At 36.7% G+C, this 12,021-nt stretch overlaps 1 protein-coding gene across 1 annotated transcript in view; it reads right to left on the bottom strand.

Annotated features, from left to right (window-relative positions):
* The window catches only part of SRBD1 (S1 RNA binding domain 1), a 133,969-nt gene that overhangs the window by 52,559 nt on the left and 69,389 nt on the right, over window positions 1-12,021 (bottom strand). Inside the window, exon 18 of the mRNA XM_074818059.1 lies at window positions 3,840-3,922. Coding sequence (XP_074674160.1) covers window positions 3,840-3,922 — 83 coding nt within the window. The remainder of the gene's footprint in view (window positions 1-3,839; window positions 3,923-12,021) is intronic.

A 12,021-nucleotide genomic window follows, 5' to 3' on the forward strand; every position in this document is an offset into this window, starting at 1 on the left:
GTCTTGAGCCACTAACTGCTTCTTCCCCAAGAGGAATTTAGCTTTGAACTGGCATGGGGAGGTGGCAAGGCCAACATACTCTGTATCAGACAGAGTCTGGGCATCATCTTTGTGTTCAACTACAGAAGAAATCATAGTATTATGGCCTGAAGGTGATGAGTTAATTTTGGCTAGGTTCCTGTCTCAGAGGAAAGAACAATTTTCCTAATGAGATAAAGATGAAGTAAGACAAGGACCTTTAGGCAACTGGAATTTAGTCTGAGAGAGGCCCTAATAAATCAGCTTGTGCTTCTCTTTGTTTAAGGAAATACCTGTTAGGAGATCCAGGGCCTGTTTATTTTTCTCTGACAAACTCGATTTTCTTGGTAGTGCACAAACTCAGAATCATAACTTGAAATGATAATAAAAGCAGGTGTTCAAGTACAAGTTTCAAATTTTATTGTCATCTAAAGTAAGTAAACACAAATCCCAACTGATGGGACTTAATTTCCAGAAATCTCCTGCTACCTGGAAACTCATATTTCCATACTCAAAGTATCCCTACCCAAATAAGCAGATTTACTAGGAGAACTTGCACAAGAAAAACTAGAACATACCAATATTTTCAAAGGTGTATGTGAAGTACCAAGAGGCCAGGTGGGAGGGATCCAAAATCCCATGGATGCTGTGACAACAAAAGAGGCAGCCCTTTTCACACATTACTTGGGGGGGGGGGGCACAGAGCAGGGCACTACTGTAATTGCTGATAGTAGTAACAGCTCCTGCCCAAGACGGTCACTCATCTGAACATAAAATGTTCCTGTGCCATGGTTTGGGAACATCCCATTGCAAAAGCCTACAGCCTTCCTCAGGCAGGTTCGGCTTCACTAGTCTCTCAGAAGAAACTCCCTGAAGAGACAGAAATAATGTCTCTTAGCTACTGTTTTTCAAGTAGAGTTGTTTGGGACCTCTGGCTATCCTAAACTGATAGAGAGGCCATGTGCCAAGTCAATCGAAACTCAGGCTGCTGTGAAAGCAGTAGCCTCAGCTGGACAACCCCCCCAGGCTCCACACTGCTGTCCCTCCCTTATGCCAATCCAGGACATCACACAGCCATTGCCAGCACCCAAATAGGATTGGGGCACTTGGGCAGGAGTGGCACAAAAGACTCCTTCAGGGAGCTTTGTACTTTTATCAACACACAGTGAGCATGCAACCATTCCTCAAGAAACCACCATCCTACTCATGCTATACAGCTTCCACAGCCACCAGCAGCAGCGCACAGCCTTGGCCTGCCTCTGCCTGAAGAAACAGAGGCCGAGTGCAGGTCTAATCGCAGTCTGCCCTTCAGGACAAGAATGACAAAACCTGGATTTGTCAGATTCCTAAATAATGAATTTCAGGGTTTTTAAGAAAGGAGAAGTCATACAAAAATGCTAGGTTTATAGTTACAGTCAGCTAAGAAAGTAATTTTCTCTGAAAAGCTCATTATGTTTTTGATGTTGACTGCACACTGGATATTTCATCCCAGAAATTAATAAAAAGCTACAGCTAGCAATTAGGTTATAAATTAAAGTATAACAAAACTTTTCAAATTGACTTGGATAATATAAAAATCTGTACCTGGTATATGCCTTATCACAGCTATTACTCTGGGACCCCCTGTAAAACACAACAGCTTTTCCACGCCTGCCCTCTGTGATGCCAGCAAGTGACTGTTGTCTTTGAAGGAAGACCACTCATAACAGCTTAATTCTTCTTCTCCTCCCTTCCCCTCACCTGCCACAAGAGCTCTCATGCCCGAAGTGTGGCAGAGCTTCTGCCTTTGCTTTCAGGAGTGTCACATAAAGCTCTAGTACCTCAGAAATTTCTATACCATTGAACGACCTCCTTACAGCTTCTGTAGGGATGGTTAAGAACTCTGACAGAAGGTCTATCTCAGAGAATTAATCCAAACCATGATGAGACATAAAAGTGCAGATAGCTGGGAAAGAACAATTTTTGGGGTCTACCTTTACCAGGCTTTTAGAAATTATTTCTCTGAAACTTTTCATATAACCAATTTGGACATGAACAAATAATGCAGTTGGGTGTTTACTTGTAACAGTGGATCTAGTGGATCAAGAAGCTTCCCTGAAAGGGCCAGGAACATGGTACTTACCCCGCTCTGTTTCAGTGCAAAGTAAATGATACCAGCTTTAGTCACTGAGGCAGTAGTAAACTGCTACAATACCTTCATTGCAACTTTTATCTGATAATACCATGCTCCCAAAACCATACAACCACCACCAACTCCGCGCTTTCCTGCTTTAGATGCACGCTTGTACAATGTGCACATGGGCCATAATAAATAGTGTGCACCTAAATGAGTATCTTCTAGCCACAGCGATGCAACTTCCCAATACTTACAAATTCACAGTATACTTTGAATAGTAAAATATTCTAATTCTAAAAAGAAACTAACTTCTTCTCAAAGTGCTGACATAGCATTTAAAGATTTTTTTTTTTGTTAAATACTTTTGCTTAAAGCAAGAACCGACAAAAATCTGTACCACTTTTCATTATTGTTGTTATTACTGCTACTGTTATAAATAAAAGCAGTTGGTCCCCACAAGGAAGGAAACCAACTATGCTTCAGATCGAAGCTCCTCTTTTTGCCAGATGACTACCCCCTGATTTATAGCTGTCACCATTAAAGCACATTTTTACTGAAATCTGGACACATATGTTAAAGAAATCTACAGTATTTCAGCCCTTCAATCTAATTTTCCTCAAAACCTATGGTGTAGTTCATGCTGAAAGATTCATTATATAAGTTTGTTTTGCTGATAAGCTTTGCAGTTAGCAAGCAATGTGAGTACATTTTATAGTCTGTGGCAATACAAGTAGGGCTTGCAAAAGCAGTATCGAGCACTACCTTAACCAACTAAAATGTTGGCCTCACTTCTTTAAAAACAAAACAGGAGATACACTTCTTTGATATTTTTCATATCATCTTCTTTGTCACACCATATTTAGCAGTAGCAGTAAAGGATTCTAGGCTGCTAATTGCATTCTATCCCATTAATTCTTATGTGCTAACCTGAAAGCACAGATCCAGACAGTTCTGTGCTTTCTTTTCTGACTTCTGTTCCAGACTCTCAAATTTACTCACATTCCATAGTTTCAAAAATATATAGAAAAGCACATGCTGAATTTTCTTTTTTTTTCTTTTTTTTTTTTAATTCTTTATTTGGTGGGACTTAAGCACATGCATAAATGCTTTCCTGAATGGATGCCAATAGTATATAAAATGACAATAACTTATGTACCACTTCTCAATACCATTCACTTTGTAAAGACACTTTGAAGGTAAAAGTTACTTTTCAGAAATAACCTACAAAAGTGTATAAAAATAAGAATTGTCAAACATTTTCCAATTCAGCTTTAGTAAATGAAGAACTTAATAACAAATGCTTTTATTACAAACTTCTAAAAAGGAATGAATGTAATAATACAAATTAATGGCTTCTAAATGGAGGATCAATATCTCATTGTATTTTACACAAAGAGCTAAAACCCCATTGCTGTAACAATACAAAAAACCCAGAAAGCTTAACAGATCAGGTTACCTGTCTGATTTGATGTTTTTAATAGACTATAAATCTGGCTAAAGCCATTTCAGAGTCTCAATCACAATCATTAAAAGTAAAGATTAAAAAAAGAGGCAGTCTATGACTTGTAAGTACTTACTATCTTTCTATCAACTTTACAAATGCCTTTTAAAGGAGATATAACTAGTTGACAATTCTAAAGCAGCATTTTGGTGTTGCTCTATATCTTGATAGATTACTTAGATTAAATGATATGTATTATCTTACCTGATACATTCCAACTCCTATGTGTTTGGGCTCAATTTTCACTAGCTCAGCTAATGGGTCTTGGACGCGTCTAGCTATGGAAACTGAAAAACAGAATTAGAAAATAACTATGGGTTTTACCTGAAAATCAGAATAATGTAATTGCTTTTGATTTTTTTCATCTTCTACATATTCAATATCTTTTTTTACCTGGAAATAATCAATAAAATAGCAGAACCCTTTTTCACTATTAGACACAATATATGAAGTGTACATTAATCAAACTTTTTAAATTGAATAACTCAAGCAAAGATGTTCCAAATTGTAATCATGACATTAAAAAAGTTTTTTCAGGCCACAGAGTTAACAAATAGGACTGTGTACACAAGATTTTTCCCTTGTATCTATACTAAAATGCACATGTAACATTTAAAATTTAACTCTGAAATATCCTCTTAACCTTAAATCACATATATGCAGCAACAAATAAACATTTAAAAAAGAATGGAGTAACTGTTCACAGACTTATTTATCTAATATAGTATTTTCTAAGGTATATATTATATACTTACGTATTATATGTATATAATTCAATCATAAAATTTAGTGTTCACTTTGAAAATGGTTCTTGAACTTTAATCTAAACTGCATACCAAAACACATCAATTTGCAATCTGTCATCATTATAACCACATTTAGAAAAAAACCAAAGCAATTTCCAACATTTCTGGTGCCATTAAGAGGGCATAGGAAGAATTTTTGTCTTCTAAATTAAATTTTGAATCAAGACTGCATTTTTGAAGCCTATATTTATTGATAAATCCTTTACTTACTGAAATTTCAGAAAAATTACTTATTTGTAAATGTCAGTTTTCAACCTTGGTCTAATCCTGCAGATACTGAGCTGCATTCAGTATTTGCAGTTGTGCTCCTTCCCACATATACTGAACTAGAAGAGTTCTACTCCACCAGTATTACATTCATAAACTTTTTTTTCTCCTGAGTAAAGACAAGAGAGGTTGGTTGGATTAGCAGCTCTTAGAATATTCATTCTACCTAGTGAACTGAACACTGATGAAGAACAGGAGTGTCTTGGAGGTACTACAAAAGTCTTTCTGAAAAAGGACCAAAGGTCCTGTGCTAAATGCACAATTAACATGAAGTTCACTGCTCGGTCATGTAAGACTTTTCATATCCTTTATTATCCATTTTAAGATATGCTGACAATGACAGTTTGCTAGCTAGGCTCAGAAAGCACTGTGCTGTTGATATCTGATATGCCTGCCTCTCTGGTGGCAAAGTTCTGAATTCAAAGGCCATCACATATGCCTTCTTGTAAAATAAAAAAAAAAATTAAAAAAAAAAAAATCACAAAAGGTTAACCAGTGTAAGTACACCGGTTATTGCTTACACAAGTATAGATTACTACAGAAATGCTTGACTATAACAATCATTCATATTAAATATCACCAGTCACCTAACAAAAGTGGAACAAAACACCAATGAAAGTACTGATCCAAACCAGGAAACATTTAAAACTATGTATTTCTTCTGAATGTATTTATGTGTATGTATAGATACTATACTTGTCTTTGCAGCAAGCTTTCTTAAACTCAACTTTAATAGCTATACAGTGTTTTAGAAAACTTTCTTTTAATTTCACCTAATGGCAAAACACAGTTCCAAACTGACATTTTAGATAAGCTGAGAGCAAATACCTCTCGCTGTCCACCATCTCCTTTTGTTACATCTTTTAAAAATAGCAACTACATGGATAGGTTGATACAGGAATTTTCCAAGTCTAACTATCTTCTCAGGAACCTTTGATTAAAAAGTAAAATTTAGACTCTTCTTGTCATAATAGCTAGGTTGACAATGCCATCATATCCGTAGGAGGCTTCCGGCGGAGGTGTAGGACCTGATCCAGCAAAGATGCATGTTGGCATTCCCACTGGAACCAGCAGAACTAGTGACATGCATAAAGTTACATAGACATTTAAGTGCTTTACTGGATCAGGCCTAACAGTTACAATATTGAAGCACGAAGACCAACTAACGGTCAGTTATATGATTTAAGGGATGCAGCTCCTATGGGCAATACCAGCAGGACAGCTGACCTGCAGAATTCCCACTAAAGCCACAATTTTACTCCAGAACTTTTCTAATTCAAAATAAAAGAGAGCACAATAGGGAAAAGGCAAGAGTTGTCCACATTCTCTCTAGGTACAAATTCAGTCAAGATTAGCAGATACTGTCTCTTGTACAGGCAAAACCACGTTTTCCTTTGTTACAGTACTAGCACGCTTCAATAGATCAATCTTTTTAAGGGGCAACAAGGCTCTGCTCTGGTGATTTTATCCACATGGCTGTACTCTTACAATACAGAGTATTATTGAAACCATGAGGGCTCCGCAGAAGTGCAAGGTGTGCTACCATGGACCAGACAGAGACAGTAAAACCGGATGGTCTTACATTTTCCCCTTAAAAATTAAATCCAGACATTTTAAATTTTTTTTTAATATTAAACTATTTTACACTAATACAGGTATTGCCTAAGACTATTTGTAAAATATAAAACTGTTCTTTAAGGTACATTTCAGGAATGGCTAGAAACCATGCATTTTTAGAAGACTGACAATGAAACAGGCAATGCATTCTCACTTCTACAGTTATTAAGGTATGCTTCACTTTTGCTCAAGGAAACACAAAATAAATTATAAGATGGTATGCAGGCTAAAAACAGAAAATCAGATTTCTCAAAAGTAATCAGGAGGGCCAAACATAAAATGTTTGAGATGCCATTCTTAAAATACGCTAGCCTAAGTAAAATGTGAAAACAAACTATTCAATATTAAACAGGGTATTAAGATCAGGATGACAAGGCGCTCTATTAGAAAATCATGACAAGAATTGCACACCCAAGAGATGCAAAGCTTCAAGTTGTCAATTAAGAAGAAAACATTATTGCGATACTTGAATGACATTAACATATTGTTCTGCCATGCAGTAAATCCATGTAAAACTTCAAACCTTGGGGGGACAGCATGGCCTAGGTGGTCCTCTGACTTTAACATAGACAAACTTCGCCTCCCAATGCAATGAGAAATAAAGGAGGTTAGGGAAAGCATATTTACTGAAATCCTGTCTTGTCACTAAGACATTTTCTGCCATTTTGTAAGAAAGGCAATTTAACTGTTTGGTGGTCTCAATTCACTCCCTACTTTGGTTATTTGACAACACAAACCCACAAGATAGTTAAGTATTTTAGCCTGTGAGCGATGAAGTGAAACGACAGTGTGGTGGGTGAAAAGCTTCTGTATGAGTTCCTTGCACAACTCATGTCAGTCTTGGTGTCCGAACTTCATAGAAAACGAGGAATTATATTAAAATGTTTTGTTTCCTAATGGCTAATGAACAGATGTGCCCTCATGAACTTGCAAACATACTTAATCATCTAGCTACTCCTGTCTTAAAAAGATCAAATCTCTCTTAATTTCAAAGTAACAAATTTAAAATTAAGACTGTTTTCTTCACGCATACACGTCACATAATTTTGCTTTTGCTAGTACCTTCTACAACAAGTGATATCATTTTTCACAGGGATTAAAAAGTATAGAGTGTCTGCTCTGGAATAGTGATAATAGTTTTCAGGCTCAATCTTTTCAGATTGAAGATGGAAAAGAGTGCCCGCTCTCAACAGTGAGGTGCAAAAACAATATTGCAAGCTTCCAACTATTTCTCTAGATGATATCTTTACAAGGTCCATGTCAGCTGCTAGCCCTAAAAAACAGAATTAGTGCTAACTTCTTAGTCAGGCTACCTGCCTTCCTTCAGTAATAGAACAGATCAAATGCAATCATTAAGGCCCAGATCAGATGTGCACACTATTTAGGGCGCAAGAGAAGCTAGAAATCTTGTCAACTACGTAACAAGATTTATTATAAATAGTTTCAAGTATTGTGACTGTTTCTGGGGCAGCCTGCCAACTTCTGTGTTCAATCGCATATTAAAATGTTCTCCTTTTGCATTGCTCTATGTAAGAGCCACACCATAAAGCAAAAGCTTAATGGCTGTAGATAGGGAAGAGTGAAAATGAATATATGAAGTTCTGCCAAATGCGGTGTGAGAGACTGCCAGGAACAATTATGGGTGGAAGAAGGAGAGGGAAAAAAAAAAAAAAAGAAAAAAAATCGATTTCTTTCAGTTGCAGTGGCATTCAAATGTTGCTTGCCACTGCAAGCAGAAAAACATTCTTAGCCAAAAGTCCAAGATGATGATGGCATTCCTTCCTTTAAACATACAGGTCTTCATATAAGGATAAAAATGTGTCCCAGTCAATAACTGTGACAGTTTACCTAGCTCTTATGAGTGGGAGCATTTGTTTGTGTTCTGAAACAATATGAAGCTTCCAGATGTGAAGGCAGTGGATAGTTTTACAAATGTTTTACAAATAAATATATGGCAACCACAAGTTATTAGGCTATGATTAGTTCAACCTCAATTTTGTCATAAATGAGAACATCCTGTATTTTTATTATAAAACCTCAGTATTTAATTCTTGCAGAGACATGCTACTATAACATCCAAGTAACTCATCCCCCCTTCTATTTTACATTAACCTTTGCACCTTAAAAGTCTGAGTTGAAACTTCGATGTCAATGAAATAAAAAAAATATATTAAGGTAATCAGAGACTTAACTCACAAATGCATATGTAATTACTGTCAATATATCATACCAGGGTAGATATGGAAACATTACAACTTATTTAAATCCTTTTATAAAGCCCATTATTGTGTTCAAGATCAATTACTCTCCATAAGTATCTGCAATAATGTTTACTCAGTGATCGATTGTTCAGGTTTCCTGAGTCCTGGAAGCTTTCTATCCTGTTGACCTGAATTTCACCCTCCTTGCAAAGGATACAGTGAAACGTACAGTAGTCTTTTCATTAAGCATTCTTTCTCAGTAGGTCAGGATTTGTGACACAGTTTTGAATCCCCATATATCTTCTTGGTGGGTTTAAAGTATGCAATTTATTTTAAGCAACTGTTCAACAGCTGCATTTCATCCAAAATTCTTCTGTGGCAAGTGAACAGGTTTTTGTTTTAAAAAGGTTACATTTTAGTTTACTTTTAACTCCATAAAACTGATAATCTGTTATTTGCCCAAGATTAATGAAATAATGAATGACAATGTTCTATTTATTTACTACAAAAATCTTTAAAAGACATGGCTTGAATACAAAAAGGAAGTATGAAATACATTTAAAGAGAAAACCTCGACAAGTGAATATTACAATGCAGCTTTTTAAAGTAAATGTTTTTTCTTAGAAACACACTCTCAGAAACCCTTTTCTTAAGTACTAGTAATTTCTGTATCACAGGATAGTAGCACTTTTTTAATCCAAGGTGGGATGGGAGACATATAACCATTTAATTGAAGCATGATGTGATTTTTCTGTCACAGAAATGAGTTAGTCTTACAGGATGGTATAAATTCAGAAAAATCTTTCCCCATCTGCTCAGCTTAAAAGGTAGACATCGTCAGTATGCTTTTCACATTCAAACTGCTGGTACTAATTTTAACTGCATCACCGTGACATTGATTACTGTTACTATTGAAAGTAAAAAAATCACTTGAAGTTCTGTACTTACAAGAGTTACTTATTTATATCAACAACAAAAAATTAACCTTTCATAAGTGTCCAGAATGTCCTTTCCTATGCCTATAGTAAGAAAAGCAGCTTTGGTGAGTAACACACCATACTGCTATATTAGAAGCAAACCAAAACTCCTCAAATTGAAGACCAACCTTGTACTCATTGTTCCTCTGGCTCCATACTTCAAAGAAGCAACAGAGCTTTCTAGAGAAAATACACAGACACACACATGCAGCAAGTTACATCCAGAAGGAGGGAAGTAAATTTTTATAACTTTTATGCTAAGGGAAATTGGCTTTACCAGAGCCTGGACTAGTGCTCTGCTCTGGAGATCACTTTTAGGCAGAACTGGTGGGGTATTTTCAGTTTGTTCAGAAATGCAGAAAATGATGCTCTGTAAATAAAAGGCCAAGTCCATCTGCTGAACTCAGATCCATCTGGGATATGAGAAATATGTAAATTAGGAGGAAAGCAAGGTGAACATCACAGTTTTCCACGAAACATGCAAAGATCATATGTCAGTTGCAAACATTAACATGTGCACAGAGAACAGTGCTCAGTTTAAAAGCTGTATGCACACATACAACTCTCAACATAGTGAAAAATACTGATGCAAAACAGCCAGACAGAAGAGTTTTCACCTGGCTCAAAATAAATCTCCTGTTTTAATTCTGTAACAAGGCATAAGCCTAGGGGAATCTAAGTGGGTCTTGATCTTGCAGATTACAGAAGATCCAACTCCTCTACTCCAGCTTATTACTACACTCTACAGCTTCAGTGGAAATACAGTGCTGATGAGCAGGATGTTAGTGATTATATACACCATGTTTCACACATCATGAACTTTGCACAGATTGGAAAACATTAGATTCTTGTCTAGAACAACAAGTAGTAAAGACTACAAACATCTCTAACACCTGTGTAACAACCCATTCAGCATTGTGCCACTGGTTATGGGCAATTCAAGCCCATTTTTCCCTCTCAAAATCCTGCTGCAGGCACACATGTCCATGCTCAACTGTAGGAGGTTAAGTCATTTCCAGACTATCTGCAGTTAGTGACTGTTTTTTAAGTTATCCACAGATTCCCTTTAATTTCTGTTTAAACTGTAGAGCCTAGCCCACACCTCGAGATGAGCTTCTGCTCATTAGTAGGAACTGGGTTCTACGGGGAGAGAAGAACAAGCCCTTCTTTACCTATTGCTGTTGTTCACCATCCATTTGGTTTCTTTTTCATTCCAACAGTATAATTAAACTCATTCTTAAATGCTACAGAATACAGCAGAAGAAAGATGGAATACAATTTCATTTTGTACTGCTATAATTGCACACAACCCAACAGGATGGAACATGTTTTAATGCATAAGAATTCAGCGCTTACTTTCTTCTCTTTCTGAAAACTTGTAGAACTTGCACCAATCCTCTATGATTAGCTGCAGAAGGAAGCTTCCGCTTAGAAAGCACTGTGAATGGTTTAACCATCAGACTTCTGTCCAATAAAGTTTTTGAAAAATGACCTTCTCTCCTGAGTAGCCAAGGGGGAGTAGTGCTCTTTTAAGAAGATGAAGAAATTAGCTCAAGTAGACATCAAGGCACTATGTCCCACACATCTAATCATCAGATTGTTTTACTTTCCTTAAGATAAAGTCAAAAGAAATTACATTTTTTCCAATGTTCCTTCTACTTGCTGGCCAGTATGACAGCTCTGAACTGTATGTCTCTATCTTTAACAGCACCCCAGGGAATAAAACCCTGTAGCATGACAGTCTCAAAGTCCTAACAAGCCCCCAAAACCTATAAGGCTTTCTTTTGCAAGGAAAAGTGCAAGTGGTGTGCTGAACTTTGAGTGTTCAATAATCCAATGTATTCTGCCCTGTGGAGAGGAGACAAGCAGATGGGATTTGACAATGCTAAGGCAAGTTGTGCTGTGTGACCTTTTGCTCTCTCAGATTCTTTTTTAGCCTCAGAAATCATCCTTTAAAAGCCACACAGTTTCTATACTGGATCACATCTGTGCATGCCACATGACACATGCTTGCCCTGTTAGCATTCCAAATCTTTGCAAAGAAGTAACTTTAGGGAATATTTTATCTACATTTGTTGCTTTCTTAACTGGGTGACACAACTATGTGGTCTTGACAGAGGACGGCCCTTCATGTCTGAGAGGAAAATGAGCATTTCTTGGAGTTGCTGCATTACACAAGCCCAAGTACGTTGCTCTTGTTCCAGCATCTGAACACAGAAACGCAAATTAAATAACAAATGCATATGTTTGCATTCAGGTACAGAAATAAACTGGAGAGGCTTAGCGTGAGATCTCCTCTAACAAGTGATTGCACAAATGTGATGTCTGAGATGTTACCCCCCTTCCCACCTCATCCTGTGTTTAAAAAATTCTATGTATTCAGGTTTGTCTGCATTTTTATAAGTCATTGCAACGAAGCATATTAGGTTTTTATTTTGCTTTTTAAATAGTGAAAGAAAGAAGAGATTGTTTATTTGTTAGAGCAGTCATCTCAAAATGAAAGGTAATTCATCAATTT

Source organism: Strix aluco, chromosome 3 (genome assembly GCF_031877795.1).
Source record: "Strix aluco isolate bStrAlu1 chromosome 3, bStrAlu1.hap1, whole genome shotgun sequence".
Classification (NCBI taxonomy): Eukaryota; Metazoa; Chordata; class Aves; order Strigiformes; family Strigidae; genus Strix; species Strix aluco.